Below are 23,160 nucleotides of genomic sequence, written 5' to 3'. Positions count from 1 at the left end.
GATCATCTCCACATAACATCGTCGGGCGGCCAGCTGATCGCCGGGGACTTCTCCCACCTTGTCCTAGACAGGAAATTTGATCTTTTGACAGAAGGTTGAGACGACTGCTCGAAACTCGTTGAGAGCCGGCCACCTCAGTATCACATTGTAGGCGGAGGGAGAATCGACCACAATAAAGTTTGTGGTTCGCGTCCTCCACAGCGGCTCCTCTCCGAGCGAGATGGCCAACCTGGTTTGCTCGACCGGCAGAACCTCATTGCCAGTAAATCCGTACAACGGGGTTGTCATAGGCAGCAACTCGGCTCGATCAATTTGCAGTTGATTGAGCGCCTTCTTAAAAATAATATTGACCGAATCAATGAATATGCGGTGAATAGTATAGTTTGCTATTACCGCCCGGATGATGAGTGCGTCATCATGCGGTACTTCAACTCCTTCAAGGTCTCTGGGCCCGAAGCTGATCTCAGGGCCCTGTGCTTACTCTTGACCGCAACCTACTGCATGGATCCTTAACTGCCGAGCATGTGACTTTTTGGCCTGGTTTGAGTCACCGCCTGTTGGTCCACCAGCAATGATGCTAATCTCGCCCCGAGCAGTGTTGCTCCTGTTTTCTTCCTTCCGAGAGGACGGTCTCACTCGCTCCTGTGAGACTCGGGATTGACACTCAGCTGATGATGATGTTGCCGTTCGAGGGACTCCCTAGCCACCTGCCGCTCGGTACTCTGGTGTCGATGGCATCGATCGAGCGAAGGTGATCGACATCGATAACTTCTCGGTGCTGGGTGAGCAATCGGGCCAAGACTCCGACAATCGCGGGTGTTGTGGGTTGTTGACTGGTGAAACGAACAAAACATGGGAGTCCATACCTTTCCTTTTTGCTTGGGCCGATCGGCTGCCACATGTTGGACAGCGTGTGACCTCGTTTCCTGCTGAGGGCGCATTCCCTCAGCGTGGGGTCCTCTTGGCGGTTGATGTTGGCCGGCGGCCTCCGCTCGGCCTGGGCTGAAAGCTCGAGAGGGGCTTCTTTCCTCCTGGCCGCTTGAGCTTCTTCCACGTTGATATATTCGTTTGCCTTCTTCAGCATGTGGTCATAGTCACGGGGCAGCTTTCGGATGAGCGAGCGGAAAAAATCCCCATCGACTAAGCCCTGAGTGAAGGCATGCATCATGGTCTCGGATGAGACCGTAGGGATATCCATGGCCGCCTAGTTGAAACGCTGGATGTAGGCTCGAAGGCTCTCTCTCGGCCCTTGCTTCATGGAAAATAAGCTGACACTGGTCTTCTTGTAGCGTCGGCTGCTGGCAAAGTGGTGGAGGAATGCCGCTCGAAATTCCTTGAAACTCCGAATTGATCCGTCCGACATCCTCTGGAACCAGCGTTGTGCGGAGCCGGACAGGGTGGTGAGGAAGACCCTGTATTTGACTCCGTCGGTGTATTGGTGGAGAGTAGCGGCATTGTCGAACTTACCGAGATGGTCGTCCGGGTCGGTTGCGCCACTGTACTCCCCGATCGCCAGTGGGGTGTAGTGCCTCGGGAGCGGGTCCTGCAAGATTGCTTCGGAAAATTGGGGGTTAATCCGCTCGAGAGATGACTCGGTCTGAGGTGCCTTGCCCTTCTTAACATCCCGGGCGGGGGCTTCATCAGATGACCCTTGGTTGGCTTGAGCTAACTCAGATAGGGTCTGGAACAGGGCCTGATGGAATGGAATAGGGGCGGGCGACACGTCTCCTGGTGTGCCAGTCTGACCTTTATTCTGTGCCCAAGTGGAGTATTGCTCCGGTCAATCTTCTTGGGCCGCTCGGCCGCTCGACGCCGAGGTCGCCTGCTGCGCCATCCGTTCAGCTAATGCTTTTTGCTGCTGCTCCACTATCTTTGCCGCTCGCGCCTGGATGAGCACGTCTAGTTCTTCAGGAGAGAGTGTCACAGTGTGTGAACGTCCAGCTTCCTCCATCTTCTCAGCTCGGATTTAGGTGCGTTCCCACAGACGACACCAAATTGATCCTGTCCGAGAGTCGAGTTGATGGGCTGGGGGTGTGGCGCTCGCTGCTGTCTTCAAATGACCTCCAAGATGACGTGGACCTCCGATGAACCTGCAACAAAGCTGAGCCGGGAAGGGGTTCCCGGCGACGACCCTCCGACGCTCAAGTCAGGCACCGGCGGAATAAAGCAGAGTAACGAGACTGTAGCTACAGTGAAGAATCGCGCATACCTCCGTTGAAGTCTAGGGATCCTTATATAGGATCCAGGGGGCGCGTGCATGCTTCCCGAGGCATGCACGCTCCTCAAAGCATACCTCAAAATGGACGTGTCAGAAAAGTGTGCCTGATGGCATACCGTAACCATCCGAGCATATCTTCGACATGACAGTGGAAACTTCCACCGTACGATCTTCTACCCGGTCTGGTCGCTGACCATGCTGTCTGTCGACGACGCATGCCTCAAGAAGGATATCGCCAGCTGTCCATTTTGTCCTCTTCTCTCTCGTCTGTTACTAGGCTGAGCGGGTGAGCCGCTCGGTCGCATACTCGGGCGGGCATGCAACCTTAGTTGTTAGGTAGCTCGGCTGAGCGGACATGCCGCTCGGTGAATCGACTCTTTCATACGAGAACTCCTGAGCATCGGAAACCTGCCCTGCGATCGAGCTGTCTTCGCGCCAACCGAGGCGCTATCACGGTCGATCGGCGAGGTGACTTCCCCCACTCGGCAAGAACATTGGGCTGCCCCTCTTGACTTTGACTTCCACGTATTGTTGACCACTGTACGGCCGAACCCACTTGGTAAAGGTATCAGATCACACCAAATCTAATTTTAACCTTTTGTCATTCATCAATATTAAAATTCAATTATTAGTGTCAACTGCACTAACACTCACCTTATTTTCAGAAAAACTTCTCTTCTCCATAGTCTTACCTTACTTACCTATCAAATATCTAGTCCAACTGACCTATTTGAACTTCCTCCGTTTAATATCTGATCGACCTGATCCACTAAGACTTTCCTGTAACATCAAATTATTACAATAGATAGAAATAGTAATGCAAAACAATGTTAGCAATCTTGTTTCGATCACACTTACTTGGAGTTCACTTCTCTAAGATTTCTCACAACTTAGGGTTTTTCCCTTTACCAAGTAGTTTAGATCTTCGCCAAGGTTTTAAACGGAAAGGAAATAGAATTTTTACCTAAAGACCATCTGTTAACCAATCTTGAGGAAATTCTGTTTCTGATAGTGGAATACCATTATACGTACATTTAACATGCATTTCACTCTTCCAGTCCTTAAAATCCTCATACCACTCGGGGTATTGGAATAATAACATATGTCCAACATTTTTAGCTATTATCAATGAAGGCAATATAATATTTTTTCTAAGAAAAGCGTGGATCAGGAGTATCAAACTTCTTAGTTCTTCTAATTCTATGAATCTTTTTAGAACGTTTTTCTCTTGAATATGATTTAAAAAAGTTTCGGATTGTCTGCTATTCCACCAATAAGTAACCCAAGGTTCCAGACATTTATTAAAAGAGAAAGAGACCCACCCGGGCAAAAATACCATAGATGCAAGATAGGGAAGGGAGGCCAATGCTTTCTTTTTTTTCATTTTGATCTGTGAATTGAATTTTTTTTAATGAACCTGCTTCATTCGTCGACTTTATCTGATATTTCTCTGAAGCACGAGTTGTATTTGACGTATCCAGAATAATACCAATCTAACTCATTTCATGAAGAAAATATAACCAATTAACCAACCAATAAAACTACTTGTTACAAATAACATCTTGTTGTTGCATCGAAACAGATAAATGTTGACTAATCTGGCTAACGTTGAACTTGGTAAAATAAAATGGTTGAATAATTGAAAAATTAGATTATTCAGGAATACACATTGAATGCTGAGATTACGCATTGAATTTCCGGTAGTAGACTCATAATAAAAAAAGTTTTTGTGATTGTTCTAGAAGAAATGAAACAAAAGATAGGGTAGAACTAAGACAATTATTGCATGAGGTATACCCAATGCTAGATGCAGAGGCGCATAATAGATCGATATGAACATCAAGAGCTGTCCCATAATAAAACCAGTTGTTGCTGCTACCTTCTCCTCGGTTCCTCCTTCCATAGCCCGAGCTCGAAGAAGGAAGAGATAAGAGGGCCCTATGGAGAATGTAGTCAGAAATCTATAATAGAGTCCGACCAAAACAACCGAATTTATTATCTTTATGCATGAAGATAATAAATTACCTAGTAGAAAAGATTTAAAGATCATCCTTGACATATTTGTCTTTGTCGTCATCAGGTCAACTTTAACTTGACTGGACTTCTCACTTGTCTAGGTCATCTTTGAATTGTCAAGAGTTCTTACTTGCCTAGGATAGTCTTGACCTGTCAAGACTTCTCATTTGCCTAGGTCAGTCTTAACCTGTAGAGACTTCTCACTTGATTGCCAAGCATCTAATCAAGATTGATCTGTTTCAACTTCTCGCCAACTCATTTTCCTTTATCAATCATCCGGTCAACCTTTATCTAATTGGGCTTTCCCAAGTAAATATATTATTAAACAAATATCAAAAATCATGAAAATTGATTGCACCAATAATCTTCCCTTTTTGATATTTGATAATATATTTAAGTTAGACTAATTAATTAATTTATTTTTTTAGGTCTTATGTCAAAATTGACAACATTAGACGACTCAACCAGGTAGGCCAAAGCATCTGATCACGCTGGATTGGTTGGTTGAGCCCCTTGACATATATATAAAAAAAATACTAAATATTTTTCAACCTCTTAAATCCCAACTTCCTTCATTTTGCACCAACAATATAGATAATCCTTAGCTAAACTATCCCGGCTTAAAAGACCATTACTCTTCAAAATTTCTTTTCTTTGAAAACTTATCAACATTTTTGAAAACGCTTTACAAAATATTTTCAAAAATATTATTTTTAGGTGTTTCAAAAAAATTTCTTCCAAATTTCCATTATTTTCCAAAATGTGATTTTCAAGGAATTTTTGCAAAATAACTTTTCAAGAACAATATGAAAGAAATAATTTTGAAAGTAATGTTTAAACACATTTTCAAAAAAAAAAATCAAGGTATAAATTTCAATGGAATTTTCAAGATAATTTTTAAAATTGTGTTCAAAATATTTTTCAAACATATTTCAAATTTTATTTGAAAAAAAACTTTAAAATTATTTAAAATTATTTTTCCTATTTTTTTTTGAAGTATTTTGAAAATTAAGTGTATATGAATATATTTTCAAAAATTATTTTAAAAAGAAACCTTTTAAAAATTTGGTCTTTTAATAGGGCTTCCCTTAACTTGACATTCTTTTAGGACGTCTTGGTTAACTATCAGGGCATATTTGGTTGAGGGATATCATAGATAACAAAGGTTATCCGTCTACAATAATCTAGGATAATCGTGATTACCTCAAGGATTTTCTGGATTTCGAAGTTTTTCTTGATTCTGAAACGTTAGCAAATGTCATCAATCTCAGCTTCTACTCGAAATCAGAAAACCATGGGTCACCCAAGGTTTTTCTCGATTCAGAAGGTTAAGCAATTTTTCCGAAATTACCCTCGTAAGGATCAAAGTCGTCGAGTGAGCTGGGCGGTGTCAGATATGCAATAGGACGATGCGGAGGTGGCAGTAAGCAGATCGCCACAAAGCTTCGTGTGGCACATGGAGGAGCGATGGCAGGAGGTGGTAGAGGCAGGCGGTGGCCATGGGTGACGAGCGGTATGGGATCAGCAATGGGGCGGTGCGGAGGTGGCAGCAGGCAACGACAATAACGTAGCATTCCTTTATGCATACAGATCACCACGAAGATTACTATGGCAGCCGAAGGTGGTAGCACGACAATGGGCGGCGGAGGTGGCAGTAGTGACCGACGATGGGCAAGAGCGGCAGGCGAGCAGTGGGCAGCAATGACAGTGTGCAGCACAGCAACAGCGACAACACGATGGCCAGAGGTGGCAGCAACAAGCAACGGTGGGCTGCAACCGATAAGCTGCGGCAAGCGACGCGTGGCGGTAGGGAGGAAGATGACGATAGTTTTTTTTTATCTTAGGCATTTGATTAAAACTTTAATTAATTAGATAAATCAACTTCTAACTATAGTTGGAATAAATTAAATAGACATAATCTAAAGCCAATAAAATTATCTAAAAAAATCTAAAATAATAATAAAAAATATATCCAATTTGATTGTATATATAATTATTAATAATAATATTATCATTATTAAACTAAGGATAATACGGTAAAATATCACACTAGGTTATGTATTAAAACCTCCAAACAAATAAGATTTTCTTGCATTATCTAATTGAACCATATATTCCCTAATTATATTTTATTTCCCATAATCTTAATTATGCAATTAACTAGTAATCATATAACCAAATTATACGTGATAATTTGAACTAAACGTACCCTAAGAAATACATACATATGTCTCTAGAGATTCAAATAGACATAAATATATTATAAGATTAGGTACTTGACTAATAATTTTCAAAGGCATATAATTTTTTTTCAAAAGTATATATAAGCACAATCATTAAAAAAAATATCAATATATATTTTTGAAAATAATTTTAATTAAATAAATTTATAAAATTTTGTAAATCTTATCAAAATATTTTGTATTATTTTTCTTGCAGCAAATAACCGAACCATGTACCTTATAGCCATTTTGCCCTCTGACGGTTTCCACTAATGAAATTCTTAAAATCTGATTCATGATTCATATTTTAAAAAAGGACACCGCTCTTAATATAGTGAATTAAATTGATGTTTGAAAAGATGAATATAATTAAAAAATTAAATGAACACATAAAACATGTTTTATATCATTCAAACTTTTTAAATTTATCAGTTAGTTTTGGATGAAATTAATCAAAACTATTTGATAGACATAGGAAGCTCGGAATAAAACAAAATCAAATCATATATATATTTTAATTATATATCCACACCCTCAAACATTATTTGTATACGTCATATTAAAATTATCAATTTTTTAACATGAATGGTTTCAAAAAATCTAATTGATGTTTAAACCAAGACACATTTGACATGGTTTCATATCATCCCAACTCTCAAAGTCGATCATCCAATTTTGACCAAAAGTAACGAAATCATTTAATAGACTTAGGACGACTATAAATGAACTAAGTATTTGTGAACAAATTTAGTATTCGGCTTAGTAAAAGTTTATTTATGTTCCTTCAATATATACAAAATCAATTAAGCAATAGATCCGTTACCTTAGCAACCCCTAATGCCGACCCCACGAATATAGAAAGAGGTACATGTAAGTATACAGACCATAAGCGCATAGTGGGATAAACTCCATATCGTCAGTTCTTGAGAATGAACCTCTGACTATTAAGCGAAAGATATCATGCGCCCACCGTCTGCACGACGCCCTTGGGGCATCAATTAAACAATCAAACTTAAACATCTCATTACACTAAACAAACAAAAATTCGTGAACAACATAAATCATATTCATTTATAAAAATCTTATCGATATACTAAATAAAAAATAAAATAAAATAAACGAATAAATTTAAATTATTAAATTTAATAATCAATAAAACAACGGCAAGTTTTGAATAATCAAATAAATTTAAATTTTGAATTTAATAACATCTAAACTCAAACCAAACTCAAGCCAAACTAGAATTAAAAACTTAATAACATCTAAACAAATCAAACTCAAATCAAACTTCAAATAAATTCAAACTCATACAAAATAAATCAAAATTTAAACATTCATTTCAAAAGATTAATTAATTATCTTATAAAGAAGTTTGAACACTCCAAAATTCATCTAACTTATTTATAGCCCTAAATAAACATAGAAAACTCAAAATGACAAAAAATTATATTATATATATTTGTCTAAATTCTCTTGAATTTTGATTATATACTCATCTTCAAATATCATTTTCCACATCACATTAATAGCAATAATTTTTTAAGATAAATATATTAAAAAAGACTTAATTTATTTTCAAAAAAGTAATTTTCAATATATAATCAAAAAAACAAATACATAAAATCTAATTCCATATTTAATGACTGTAACACAAATTTAAATTTTATGAATTATTAATAAATTTTATTAGTTTATCAATTTTATTTTCCAAAAAATTATTTTACTTTTTAAATTTTCTAAAACTTCTTTTGGATCTGAATTTTAAAAATTTTAAATAATGATTTCTTTGTTTTTAAAATTTTAATTACAATATATTATTCAAATTGTATTTAAAATTTTATTTTGTAATTTTTAAAATTTTTAGAGTTAAAAAAATTATGTATCTGATTTCATAACAGTTATCATATTCAGTTCATTCACCAATATTCACATAATAATTAAGAAATTATAACTACACTAAAAACTAAGAAATTATAACAACTTATATACTATTATTACCAAAAATATTAAAAAAAATGATACTTTGCATAGAACCAGAGTGGAATACAACACTCTTTAAATAAACTAAAAAAATCCATTCATGCGATAATTCAAATAAAAACTTCTTTATCAATACTCACCAGAAAAAACTACAAAACTATTTCAAAAATATATAAATCAAATAAGAATTATATTAATTTAAGTTACATTTAAAATTTTAATAACTTCCAATATCTAAACTAATTAAAATTTTATTTTATTAATTTTACTTAATTTATCTCTTTTTTATTAATTAAAAAAATTAAGAAAAACAAAACTATTACCCTACATTTGGTAGAATGTAATTGATTATTTTATTTTATTTAATTTTTTAATCTGAATTATAAAATAAATACTAAATAATTTAATTACATTACAAAATCATCATTTAATCAAAATTTAAATATCAAATATACTCCTAATCCACCACAACCGCCACCAACAAATATCACCAATTGCCAACAACCAACAACAATGAACGGCAATCAACAATTGCCGATGGCAACAGCCAAGGAGGCCAACAACAACCACTAATTGCTGCAAGCTCCAACAAAAATAAACAATCATTAGTAAAAATCATAAAATTTTTTTATAATTTTATAATAATATAAATTATATCTTTATAAAAAATAATAAACACCAAACAAAAAACTTTAATAATCCTTTAATCAAAAACTACATAAATTAAATTATCAATCATAATAATATAATCAAAATTATATTACAAATTTAATTATATTACAAACTAAATTATCTTAAACCCAAAACATATTCTTAATTTCCTTCAACACCTTTACTTTCCTTATTCTTTAAAGAAGGCCAATTATAGTGGGTATTTTTACATAAACTTGACGTTCATAATAATAAAAGCACCGTACGGGTTACTTAAAGTTCTCAATGTGCATGAAATCTTAGAGCATCTCCAACCGGTGCCCTTTTACACGATTTTGGTGTAAAAAAGGCACCATATCCTCTCCAATGGTGACCCCAAAAATTACACCAAAATGGTGTAAGTAAACAGTGCAGCACCATCTTGGTGCCGCACTGTTCACTTGCACCATTTTGGTGCAAGTAGAGATTTTTTTAATATAAAATATCATAATAGACAAGTTATATTTAAAATATTTTTAAATATTATAAATTACTATGATTTAATTTAATTGAATTTATTATATAAATTTTATATATTATAAATTTCAATTAAATATATATTATAAATTTTAATATTGGTTATGTTGCTAAGATTATAAATATATTAAAATTTATAATATTGGTAATTTCATAACAAACACACAATTAAATATTTAAATTTCAAAATACATAACAATTAATTTTAATTTTCTTGTAACTAAAAACATAATGTCATAAAAATTAATAGTAATTATTATTGTAATAAAAATATTTAACAAATTAATATGTATGTTGAATAATAAATTATAAGATGAAAAAATAAAATATTCTAAAGAATATTCCTTTTAGTGTAGGAAATGGTGTCTCATGATTGGAGTTGGAAAAAATTTTGGTGCTCAAATGACACCAAATTGGTGTTGAAAGTGCACCAAAATAGAGTTTGTGGTTGGAGATGGTCTTAGATCCATTCGCAGACTCCTCCACTATCTGCCTCAATTACTCCTTGTTGTGCTGCTGTTAGTGAACGAAGCCCATTTCCCTCCCTTCCAAAGGACGTTTGAAGGAGCCGCACGACGATTTCACCTTTTCTACTAATAAAATGGCAAAACATCTTCTCTATCTACTACTGCATCGTTGCAGTTGAAAGTATGATCAAAAGAGTCCCAATCATGCACTAGTCAGTAAAAACATAAATTCCGAGGACAAAACACAAACGAAACCTACCAATTCTATTTAAAAATATCATAAACATCATATTTTTCAATTCAAAATTTTTAGAGTATATATGTCTCATGGCCAATCCCAAGAAGTAATGGCAGCGACGCTGCTATTCCAGGCGATGGAATATGAGACCGCCTCGAGATGGAGGATCTGAAGATCCATCAACACCTCAAGCCTCTTTGTGTGACGTTAACTCTGGACTATACAAACATTATTCGTTTGCTCCAACAGAGCTAAGGATACTTTCACCCAGAAAAATATCCTCCGCCAGAATCAGTGATTTTTAAACAGATTGTTTGACATAAATGGGCAGACGAAGTTCAATTTTTTTAAAAAAATAGCAAACACAACATGAACCATCGATTTACACAATCAATTAAACCACGAAGTTCAATTGTAAAGCATTGGCGATCAGAGTCCTGGCTTGATCTCCTCAAGGGAGAATAAAAATAGCGCGCAGAATTTTCATTGTCGATCATCTGGGGAAAGGATCATCATCTCGCCATAATCTAATTATTAAACATAAATTAATGAAAAAAGAAAACGCATGAAAAAAGATCAGAATCCTGGCTTGAATTTCCCAACTCAAATTTGAGTAGAAAAGTAATAAGTCGCTCAGCGAGTTCATTGTCGATCATTTGGGGAAAGGATCATCACATCAAATAGAAGACCTCGATATCGATCCAAAAAAAAAAACGAAAACACAGAAATCTACAAACACAAGAGGAAGATGAGCATTGGAAGAACCAGGGCGCCCAAGAAGAAGATGAACGCCAACGCCCAAAAACGGCTGCGATAGACAAATGGACTATGGTACGATTAACAAGGAGCGAGTCGCTCGGTATTTATAGATAAGAACAGGAAACCCTAACGCGGATTGTAAAGCGGATCAACGGCTATGATGTCGACACGCCGCTCGAGAGGAATGAACTGACGCTACGTATGCGGCGGACGAAACGGGCAGAGTCAGAGAACGGTTTTGTGTTGTTGGGCCTCTTAACTAGAAAGCGCGATCCACTATCACTGATGGTAGGCCTATCAAGGCCACCATTTAATTTGGTGAGTTTCCTAAAATTTAATATATACAAGACCAAAGGAAATTTATAGAGAACTCCTCGGAATTCAGGAAAATCTCATAAACTGTTTATGTGTCTTGGATTAAAGACGCTTCATATATACCATATCTGCAATGATTTTAAAACTATCAATGAATAAAATAAACGATGCGAGCCATATCTGTTAATACATTTTTAGTGTAGGATAAGGATGATCACGCAATGCATGATGGTTTGTGTTTCTTTTGCAGTAAAAGTGATAATTCAACTTTTATCGGATTACTCGGTGCAATTTAGAAGGGAGATAAATTATAAGGATTTTATCAAACCCTTTTGTATGGAGTCAAATGATACATACATGTATTTCACTGTAAAATCAACATCTTTCAAAAGTAAATTAGTCAAAGATTTGAAAATTTTGAAAAAAAAAAAAAATCTTTTATGAACCATAGATAGAATCCAGCATGCTCAAAGAAACTTCTCACTCTCTTCACATTTATTAGGGGAGGCAACTTCTCGATAATTTTGGCTTTTTACTTTATCAACCTCAATGCCCCATTTGGAGACCATATGTCTCAAAATTATCCCTTCTCTCATCATAAAATGACATTTCTCCCAATTTAACACAAGTTAACGTCTTCACATCTTTACAAGACTTTAGAAAGATTTACCAAGCATGAATCAAAACTAGTTCCATATACATAAGGATGTGTTTGGTTCAAGTTATCATGTATAACTTTGGTTATGTGATTACTTGGTAATCACATAACCAAAGTTATGGGGAATAAAACATAACCAAATGTTGTTTGGTTCAATCTAGGTAATGAACAAAAACATGTTTGTTTGAAGGTTTTAATGAATAACCTAATTTAGTATTTTACTAGATTACCCTTAGTTGCAAAACTAACTATACATAATAATAATAATAATAATAATAATATTATTATTATTATTATTATTATTTAAACTCTATTATATTTTACTATATTTTCACATTTTTTTTTATTTTTATATATTTTTTTATTTTGTTTTTTAATTTTGTTTACTTTTTTATTTTTTTATTTTTTATTTTTTAGGTTTTTTACATTTTTCAATTTTTAAAAATTTTTTAATGTTTTTAACATTTTTTATTATTTTTTACTTTTTTTTAATTTTTTTACGTTTTTTCTATTTTTTATTTTTTTATGTTTTTTTGCATTTTTTTAATTTTTTAATGTTTTTTCTATTTTTTTATTTTTTAAAGTTTTTTACCATTTTTTATTTTTTATTATTTTTTAATGATTTTTTATTTTAAAAAATATATATGTTTTATTTTATTTTTTATTTTTTTTATTTTTTTTCTTTACATTTTATTTTTTTCACATTTTTCTTTTATCCGAGGGTATTTTGGGTAAAAAAAAAATTTGATAACCCCGGAATCAAGAAAAACCTCAATTTTCCCAGGTTTTTCGATTCCTGGTAGTATGCCCCTTTTGTTGACGTGTCAGGCATGGAGCATTACTCGGGAATCATCGATTACCTAAACCAAACAAGGTTTTTGTTGATAATCTTGGATGGATAACCAAGGTTATCAAGGATAACCCCCAACCAAACGCGCCCTAAAAGTCATCCATAAAAACCTCCATTGTGTTTTCAATAAAGTTTGAGAAGATAGTCATTATGCATCGTTGGAGAGTAGTTAGGGCATTACAAAGGCCAAAGGGCATGCTCTTGTAAACAAACATACCATATGGACAAGTATATGTAATCTTTTCTTAGTCACTCGGTGAATTGAAATTTGGTAGAAACCCAAATAACTATCCAAATAGTAATAGTGTAAGTGTTTGGCCAACTGTTCTAACATTTGATCGATAAAAGGTAAGGGAAAGTGATCTTTTCTAATTTCCTTATTCAATTTCTTATAATCAATGCACATTTGTCACCCTGTGGCTGTTCTAGTGAGAATTCCTGTAATTGTTCTAGTGGGAATCAACTCATTACTCTCATTCTTTATTACTATCATTCCCCCTTTTTTTGGACCACATGAACTGAGCTCATCCATTCACTGTTCGAAATTGTGTAAATCACTCCTGTATCCAATAATTTCAATACCTCTTTCTGGACTACCTCTTTCATATTAGGATTCAACCATCTTTGATGTTCTACTATGGATTTATAATCATTTTTCAAGCAAAATTCTATACATACATAAGGATGGATTAATGTCCTTTATGTCTTCAATGACGTATCCCAAGACTTACCTAAGCATTTTGAGCTCCCCAAGTAACCTATGGGTTTTTGACTCATTTAAATCATCATTCACAATCACAAAGTATGTAGAACTTGGCTCGAGAAATTTATACCTAAGGTTCAAAGGAAGTTACTTCAATTCAATAAGAGAAACTTTTACCTTTGTTTCTCCATTTTGTCCTGGTTCAGAACTTACAAAGTTCTCCTCAATCATGAATAAATCTTAATTTCTATCCATCCACTGTAAGGAGTCAAGATCTTCCTCATCTTCATATGCCTCATTATTTAATATCTCCCTTTCTATCTTTTCTTGCACCACCGTATATAACACTTCTACACTGCAATAAGTATCCACTTCATATAGTAATTTAATAATCTTAGACAGATCAAATTCAACTCTCTCCCCCCTATCATCAATGAGAGTTGGTGGTTCTTGACGTCAATAATGACACCAATTGTAGCTAGAAAAGGTTATTGATCCCAATGCGACTAGCTAGCGGGGAGTGAATAGCTTGTAAGTTAGATTAGACAATTCTTTTACTTTATATCTTAACAAAGACAAACACAAGTTAACCGAACAACAAATAATTAAACATAAAACAAAATAAGAAAGAGACACAGCTTTTACTTGGTTACAATGAGAGACATTGTTAATTTAAGGCAAGAATCAGCTCACTAGTGGTTCTCCTTCGAAAAAGGTGGAGCAGCCTCTTACAGACGATGATAGTGCAAAATTACAAAGCAGAATTAACGAGATGGAAGTACAGAGTTCGTAAACTAGTGTTGTGTTGAACTCCTACAATCAGGGCTCTATTTATAGTCTTTTGATTGAAATAGCTGCTTTGATGATGTGGCTCTTCCGGATGCCTAGACCTGATCCGAGCGCCCCTAGCGGTGCAAGTTTTATTAGCTTCACGATGGCTTGAGGATAAAATTTTATTCTAGCCTAGACACCTGGATCGGTCCGGGCGCCTGGACTGTTGTTAACATGAACCCAACCTTTATCCACAACAACGTCTCGAAGAGGAGACACATGTTCAGTACGAAGGTGGTCTGGGTGCCCGAAGCATGTCCGGTGCTTGGATTCCTGGCACCTGGACTTAGTACAGTTGCCTTGATAAGTCAACTTCATGTTGACTTGTCTGGCTTATACTCCGATCACTTTAGGTGATTTCTCTGATCATCCAGAGTTGAGCTCACTCAAATCCAACTCTGGCCTTCTCTCCTTGAGTAGTCTTCTGCTTTGGCTTTTAATCCCTTAGAAGTCCCATGTGTGTACTTCTTGTATATTGGTGTACTCTTCCCTAGCTTCTCGTCCCTCAGAATGCACTGAGCCCATCAACTCGCTTCCATGTTATCCTTCTTGTCCGTTGCATCTTTTGCTTGATTTCTTATGTTCCTAAGTCCTTACACACTTAGATATAAGATATCAAATACACAGAGTCTAACTTGATTTGGTTGATCACATCAAAACCACCCCCAAGGTACTTACAAAGATCTCCCCAATATGAGGAGGATATACATGTCTTCTTCCATGATCAGTACCATAAAATCTGCAAGCACAATGTAATCTTCGATCTTTACTGGCACACCCTTAATAATTCTCATAGGATGCTGGATTGAATGGTTCACCAACTGTAAAAAAACATTCATGGGTTTCAATTTAGTATGTCCAATTCTTCTACATAACGTATGAGGTATAAAGTCACACTAGATCCAAGATCATAAATTGCTCAATCAATCCTAATGTTACCAATAGTATAAGGTATCAAAAAACTCCCAGAATCTTTTTATTTGGGTAGCAATCCAGTCTATATTAAAGCGATACTCTCTTTAGATAACACCACAGTGTCTTGTTCCTCCAATTTTCTTTTCAGAGACCATTCATCCTTTGGGAACTTCACATAACTCGGCATTTGCAGCAACTTATTCAGAAAAGATGCCTCGATATGAAATTTCTTCCTAACTTTCGATACCCTATCCTTTTTGCCATCTGCCTTGCCCAACATTATCTTAGATGGGATGAAGTGTTCATTTGAGCATTCAGATAAAAATTCAATCCCCTTAGACACTAGTCTTTCAACTTTTTCCTTTATCTCATTGATGCTTTGGTTCATAATCTCAACACTTTTCTTTATTTGTTCCAAATTACTTTCTGGACATGCCCTATGCATGACTACACATTGTGCTGCTTTATCAATATTATCTTCATCTCCATTAAAGCGACTCTCTCTTATATTCTCCCTCCAAAAATTTAGATTGATGTTACGTTCTCAATAAGCAAATAAACATCTTCCATGTTTTTATGTATCAAAGAGCTCCTACCGACAAGTCTAGTGAAATCCTTGCTGCATCGGATATCCCTATGTAGAATAAATGAATTATGAATCATTCTTACATACCATGATGAGGGCGTTGCAATAGCAATTCTTTGAGTCTTTTCCAAGCTTTAAATAGTGATTCTCCTTCTAATTATTTAAATTCTGTGATTTGACTTCTCAATTTTGCTATTTTGGTTAGTGGAAAATATTTATTAAGAACATACTTTTCCATCTGTTCTCAAGTTGTGATACTCTTAATGGAAGCAAGTATAACCAATCATTGGCTTTTCTTATTAAAGAGAAATTAAATCTCATTAATCTGATTGCATCTTCGGAAATACCATCCCGCCTTACTGTATCACAACATGTTAGAAAATGGTTCAAATGTTGGTAAGGATCTTCTAAGGTGTGCCCCCAAATTATTGTTGTTGGATAATAAGAACCAAATCTAGATTCAGTTCGAAATCTCTAATTTTGATTAGGGACCTAACAATGCAAGATCTCAAGGATTGAGAGAGAGGCACGACAAAATCTTTAAGAAGTCTAGCCCATCGGCCATCGTCGTTATGTCTACTTGATTTCTAACTTGTTTCAGATTTAAAATCTCCTGAACAAGAAAAAGAAAAAAAAACAATGCTAAGAAAATTGAAAACAAATACAAATAAAAATTGTGAAGTAGAACAATCTAGTCCAATTAATTTGCAATTCAACAAATATTAATCAAAATCAATCTCTGACAATAGCGTCAAAAATTTAATGTATGCAAGCTGCAAGTGCACAATTTCATCATCAAGTAATAAAAGATTAAATCCACAAGGATTGATGGTTAACTACTAGTCTACTAAACAAATACAATTGTCTAGACTAATCGTGAGATTGAGTTGTGTAAAGCAAGATATCTAAGGAGAAATGGTCAAAGAATATGGTGAAGAAAGAGTATTGAGTGAGATGAGAGATGAGAAAGGAGAGTGATCTAAGAGAATTCGAGGGGGGAAAAACAATTTTAGTATTTCAGTTTCACCATAATTATTATAAATACCTAGTATATGTTTGGTTTCTTATCCTCTATGGTTGTTTATGTAGGTAGACTATTCTATAATATCTGATATGAACCTGTGAGATATCGGCGTATCCGTTCCAATTCGTCGTCTACTTTTTGAGTGATAGAGCTGAGGGATTGCTTTTTAAAGAAAATCTATATCACGTGATCCCACAATCCTAAGTTGCCTTTTCTTACTGTGTGGCGATGAATTGGAACTAATCCATTAAGATTTATAATAAACTATTACTCCTCGTAACATACCGGTCTACTTTCGTAACTAACTCTCCATGTCTAAAGTTTCTATAAGTCAGAGGATTGGATTCTTGTAGCCCATGGGATACGAATTTTGTACTTTTGGCATCAAGATCATGTATACATAGTAGGTCTGGACCACAATCAGACACATCATTAAATAAAAAACTTTCAAACTTAAGAGATTCAACGAGTAGTGTTTATGTATCAAAATGGCTAATTCTTAACTCTAGAATTTAAAATTTACTCCATAAATTTAAGATTACAATCAGAGATCATCATTAACAAGACAAATTCAGAAAAGAGAAAAAAATTTAATCTCATATGCTCTCCGAGCTAAATTTTGGACATGAAGCCGTCAACACATCCATCATTTGGACCTTTATTTCATGTCTTGGAAGTCCCTAAAGTTATGATGTCTATGTAGGACATCTAAATTATCATTCAGATATTCATAATTTGTATCCTAATTACAAGGTATTTATAAAAAAAATTTCTATAAATAGAGGAGTTAATTAAAAGGATGCTTCTGAATTGACCACCTTGTACCGATCACGAGGCTAACCGGATCATTGTCCCATTCTCATCATCCAGCTGCACGATTGAACCTGCCCAATTTCCCTGTACCGTTATGCATTTGAGCAGAGGAACGCGGACTACCGGGAGCGACAGATCGACCCCTCCCTCAATTCTCCGTCCCGGCGACCTTCATCCGTTCCTCGACTAAAGTACGCACCAATGAGTGGGCCATCGGGAGTGAGGGCTCGACTTTCGCCGAGGTTCCCGATGTCGCCTCTCAGTCCCAGATCTGCAGCTGATCCCCGCCGCTGCCTCTCCACTCTCCTATTCCTCGCCGCCATCGCATTTCCTTGCACCTTCCTCTACCATGCCGCCGACCTCGGCTTCCCCTTCCCGACGTCGTCCTCCCGACCGAGCCGCGACTATCTTGCCGCTTCCTTGGATACCGCCTTTCCCGACCAAGACACCGACCAATTGGTGAGACCCGCTCGTGATCCTATCCTCCATGAAATAACGATCTAGGGTTTTCATATCCTTTAATTATTTGGTCTATTAATTCTACTCTGCATTGTATTTACCTCCATGAAATAATTAAATTTGATCTTGCCATGCTGAACTTGCGCTGATTACTGATGAATTAATTTTTCAATGATCTCTGTACCAGATGAATTTTTTTCTTTCCAAATTTTTTAATAGAATCTGTGAAAGTAAATTTGTTTTCAAAATTTTTATGCCTTGTGCACAAATTGATCTTGTTGTGCCTAGGTTAGACTGACAGCAGTGATTGTATGATTGATATATATATATATATATATATATATATATATATATTATCACTTTCTAGGATACTCTCTAGCTATCATTCCTTTGATGTTGAATTCTGAATGCTATATTCTCAACACACTTCATTTTGGCGAAGTTGAATTTGTAGACAAGCCTAGGTAGGACTGATTTTGTTTCTTCTGCTTAATACAATGTTAAATCCGATTGGATGATTATCTGCCCCATGAGCTTAAGCTGTCAGTAAATCACTTGATTTATGCTATTTTATGCAATGTAATAAGGCATTTCCCCCCTAATTTATATCGTTTAACTTGTGTGAATGCAAACAATTGTGAATTTTCCTCCTTTATAGAGAATTATTTATCTGCTTGCAGGAAAAGAACGATGTTAAGCTTGAGAAAGTTCTAAAGGAAGCAGCTATGGAAAACAAAACAGTAATATTAACAACTTTGAATGCTGCCTGGGCTTCTCCTGGTTCTATTATAGATTTGTTTTTTCAAAGTTTTCGGACAGGAGATGGAACATACAGACTCCTGGACCATTTGGTAATCATTGCCTTGGACAAGAAAGCGTACATAAGGTGCATATCCTTGCATACTCACTGTTTTGCTCTTTATACTGAGGGAGTGGATTTCTCAGATGAGAAGATTTACATGACTGCTGGATATTTGTCAATGATGTGGAGAAGGATAGAATTTCTGCGTGTTATTCTCGAAATGGGATACAACTTTATTTTCTCGGTAAAATTCTCTTTCCTATGAATGGCCTTTGTAATATTCTGTTTGTTAAAGTACTGATGTGTGAAAGTGACCATACCTTCTGGATCTTCTTGTTCTCTAAGTATCTATTTCTATGTAGACTATCTTGCCTTTTTTTGTTCATAGCCAAGTTTGCAGGCAATGCTTTATTGTTAAACTTTGTTCCTTGTTTCTTGTTTCTGCAATATATTTTGTTACCCCTTCTTTTATCTACAAATTTATGCATGGAATGCATGCCTAGGATAATAGTTTGCTCGAGTGTATGAAAGTTTATCCAATGGGATAGGCATTAAGTTGTATCCATGCTCTTACTGCCTAATATTCTTTATATAGCTTTGCATATAATTCTGTTAGCAGGAACTGCTAACGTCTTGTACTACTGATACTCTGCATGTTGTATCCTTTTTGAACCTTCCTTATATGTTCAATTGTTCAGATAATATGGTTTTAACTGTCTATAACCACCATCTTCCTGATTTTACTGTGATTCTTCTATATTACAAAATTTTTGGATGTATAGAATTTTGGTAAGAGTAACATTGCATTGTGATCTCATCTTGATACATTTTGACAATTGACTTGTCTGCTAACTGACTTAGTAGGACTTTTACATGTTGATTACTAATCATTCAATTACAGGATGTAGATATCCTTTGGTTCCGTAATCCATTAACCCAATTATCTCCAGATGAGGATTTTCAAATAGCCTGTGATCACTTTACTGGTGATGCTTTTGATTTGGAAAACATTCCTAATGGTGGATTCAACTATGTTCAGTCTAACAACCGGTCCATAGAATTCTACAAGTTCTGGCATGGATCGCAGGGAACCTATCCAGGATTTCATGATCAGGATGTACTAAACTTCATTAAGCGTGATCCTTTCCTAATTGACATCGGAATAAAAATTAGATTCTTGAGCACTGCTTTTTTTGGTGGGCTTTGTGAACCAAGCAGAGATTTCAGTAAGGTTTGTACAATGCATGCAAATTGTTGTATCGGCTTAAGTAGAAAGGTTCATGATATGAGAGTTATGCTTGGGGATTGGAAGACATATATGTCTCTTCCATGGAAGTTGAAAAGATATGGATCATTCGCATGGAGCGTACCACAAAATTGCAGGTAAAACAAATTCAAGATTTACATGATGGTGCGCGGAGTGTAATTTTTTGCACAATTATGTTGCTAATTTTTATAACTTGGGTTTTGTTCTGGTACTTTGAAGATTATAATTAACATGAAATTTGTTCCTTCGTTTTCAGTCTTGCTCCACTGTAATTCTCAAGTTCAGCTGATCAATATCCTAAAAAATGAAGTCTGTACATTCTTCAGGATGGAATTAATAATTTATTTACAGGTTAGTACCATGGTTTTAATTTTTTTTTATTTACCTAGGTATGTGTATTGTATAACACTCACGCAAGTTGCTTCATCAATTATTGGTAATTTTCTTACGACAGAAATTTTATTCACAAGTAAGGCTATACATATTCCCTGGCAGTAGGTTTATGTTATTTATTTATTTTTATTACTTTTGGTGTCCTTACTCGTGTTTCATATTAATTGAGGTTAGTTGCTAAAAGCAATGAATCTTTTATTCATTGGTGGGTGTGATGACTGACCTCACTGAAGGTTTCATTGTCATATAAGAGTTGAATGGTTTGGCTCGAAGTGTGGAATGCTGTAAATTTATTTGGTTAACAATCTACCAGGCGTAGGTCACTAGACTAATCATTCCTCTGAAATCTTCTTATGTCTTTTTCATCACGGTCTTTATCTAGCATGTATGATTTTATGCATACTTTTAAGTTTTGAGTTGTAAAATCTCAGTTCTAAGGTACTTAATTTTGGTGCCTTTCATGCTGACTCTGGATATTTAGAATGCTTTATCAGTTGATCTACATTTTATAATTTATACAACACTATACAATCTTCATAAATTAGGAAATATAAAGATAAATTGTATTGAGTGGAAATATCCGGAGTTCAGAAAAAATGAATTTATTGTTTTTTAGTCACAAACTTAAATTGCTTTTGCAATTAATCGCTAGCTTGTATGTGCTTGGGCCTGGGGGCTTCCTATGTGGCTTTTGTTCTAGTATATTCGCTGGGATGGTTGTACCTAATTATCTATTCTAAAAATTATAACAGTTGTCCTTCTCTAATTCTCTTTGTTTATTGCAGGTTACTATGAAAAGGATATTCAACTTGTTCCTTGATCTTTGCCTAATTCTGGATGTTCCCTTTTCCAGCTGTTGGAAGGCAAAAACACTAACCAAACGATAAAGATTTGTTATATTTTATTAAAATTCTTGACAGCTAAGGTTTGTTCTATATATTGTTTGACCATGAACTAAGAAAAGAGCATGCAAAGTGCCAAGGATATTGCAAATTGAACTTTTAACAGTGATTCTTCCTGTTCCTTTGTACCAATGAAAGGGCAGATAATCAAACAGAAAAAAAAATTACCCTAATTATCTGATATGACCCATTGGCATTTTCTTATTGTTTGATCTCTCAGGTGAAAACTTGGAGAGTTTGAACTGTCTTCCAGGATAAAAAAAGATACAACAGCACAAGATAGGATACAGAAACTCTCCAAGGGTAAGGCTCATAATTCATACTAAACTAAGTGATTACTTGATATACCCATTAGAAGTAAAACCTTTATGAGCAAAACCATATTGCATACAATATAACAACCTTGAGAAAGATATATCAGGGCTATCATTGAGGAACACAGCAATTTGGTACGGTGGAAGTGTGAAGTAACAGGAGGAGTGGAAAGGGCAGGCACAGGAGACATATGTTGTTATGATCCTCTCCTCTGCATGCCCCTTCCACTTCTACTGCTACCTCCTTAATCTGGATCAAAACCATGCACTCCTCGTCTCTGTGCCTTCCTATTTGTCTCTCAAGTTTTTCGTTTCATTTCCGGCTTTTGGATTTATAAGCGCGAGGTAGTGTGTAGTACACAGTCTTTGCAAAATAATAGTACTATTTTGATGTTTAGTACTGCATTGTACTATCGCTTGCTAGATGGATGCCATATAAGCAATATTCAAAGCAGCTAATTGACCACAAATTATGGTTTCATTGTGTATATCAAATTCTCGTAATTATCACTTGTAAAATTTTAGGTTGCATTTTGGATAAGGCATTTTCTGTGGCCATGGTCACACAGGGATTGGTCTGTTAAGTTTTTCGCCTCAATTAAAGTCATGCGCATTATTCAACTTCCAACTTCGTTATATATATACGGTATATCTATATAGTCAGAATCAGGTTAATTAAAAAATTAATTAAATATTATTAATAATATGTATATATAATAAATTACTAATTATCTCTTAATTTTTTTTTCATGTAGAATTTAAAATTAGCTGGAAAATTTATTAGGAACTTAAAATTAGTTAGAAAATTTATTAAGAATTGTTAATGACATTTACCCATAAAAATTTAATAATTAGTTCTTAATTATATTACACTTTCCCCTTTTCGATCATGACTTTAATTAGTTTAGAAATAAAATTGATTTTAAAAAAAAAAAAAATATATATATATATATACACACACAGAGTTGTTCCCCTGTGGAACAACTCGTGCGGAACGGTGCGAACCTGCTCCCGTGGACTTTCCGCGTCACTTTTTTTTTTTTTTTTTGGTCCGCGTGAGTTTTTTTCCCGTGGGTTTTGCCCTAGCTCACAAATCTTCTCCTCGCCTTCCTTGCCTCCGCCGCCCTCGCAAGTCCTGCTCGCGATCGGCGTCGTCGCGCCCTTGCGTCTCCCTCGCTCATCTTCTCGCTTTCACCGCAAGCAGAACTCCGCTTTGCTCGCAAGTCATGCTCGCGACCGGCGCCGTCACACCCTTTCCCTC

General features: G+C 35.4%; 1 protein-coding gene, 2 non-coding genes and 2 pseudogenes across 3 annotated transcripts; 2 read left to right on the top strand and 3 right to left on the bottom strand.

The window, feature by feature from the left end:
• Positions 1–3,653: 3,653 nt before the first annotated feature.
• On the bottom strand, positions 3,654–4,268 carry LOC121972301 (annotated as a pseudogene).
• Positions 4,269–10,732: 6,464 nt separating this feature from the next.
• LOC121974069 lies at positions 10,733–10,830 on the bottom strand. The gene has a single exon (XR_006109937.1). It is a non-coding gene; the product is annotated as a small nucleolar RNA Z103 (small nucleolar RNA).
• Positions 10,831–10,879: 49 nt separating this feature from the next.
• On the bottom strand, positions 10,880–10,989 carry LOC121974071 (annotated as a pseudogene).
• A 5,019-nt stretch (positions 10,990–16,008) lies between these two features.
• LOC121973955 lies at positions 16,009–16,115 on the top strand. Its single transcript, XR_006109856.1, has one exon. It is a non-coding gene; the product is annotated as a small nucleolar RNA R71 (small nucleolar RNA).
• A 1,662-nt stretch (positions 16,116–17,777) lies between these two features.
• Positions 17,778–21,688, top strand: LOC121969705 (uncharacterized protein At4g15970-like). Its single transcript, XM_042519934.1, has 5 exons — positions 17,778–18,221; positions 18,902–19,267; positions 19,925–20,406; positions 20,547–20,641; positions 21,469–21,688. Exons 1-4 carry the CDS (start codon positions 17,964–17,966, stop codon positions 20,560–20,562), a joined length of 1,122 nt encoding a protein of 373 aa, XP_042375868.1. The 5' UTR covers positions 17,778–17,963; the 3' UTR covers positions 20,563–20,641; positions 21,469–21,688.
• The last annotated feature ends 1,472 nt before the right edge of the window (positions 21,689–23,160 follow it).

The sequence above is a fragment of the Zingiber officinale genome, chromosome 4A (genome assembly GCF_018446385.1).
Source record: "Zingiber officinale cultivar Zhangliang chromosome 4A, Zo_v1.1, whole genome shotgun sequence".
Classification (NCBI taxonomy): Eukaryota; Viridiplantae; Streptophyta; class Magnoliopsida; order Zingiberales; family Zingiberaceae; genus Zingiber; species Zingiber officinale.
Note: the sequence above shows the minus strand (reverse complement) of the source record. Positions and strands in the feature narration are given on the sequence as shown.

What these genes read in the sequence shown, in the direction of transcription:
- LOC121969705 (XM_042519934.1), top strand. Translation starts at nt 17,964, where the DNA reads ATGAGTGGGCCATCGGGAGTGAGGGCTCGACTTTCGCCGAGGTTCCCG. An exon ending in ACCAAGACACCGACCAATTG is followed by an intron (nt 18,222 to 18,901) that starts GTGAGACCCGCT and finishes ATCTGCTTGCAG; the next exon opens with GAAAAGAACGATGTTAAGCT. An exon ending in GATACAACTTTATTTTCTCG is followed by an intron (nt 19,268 to 19,924) that starts GTAAAATTCTCT and finishes ATTCAATTACAG; the next exon opens with GATGTAGATATCCTTTGGTT.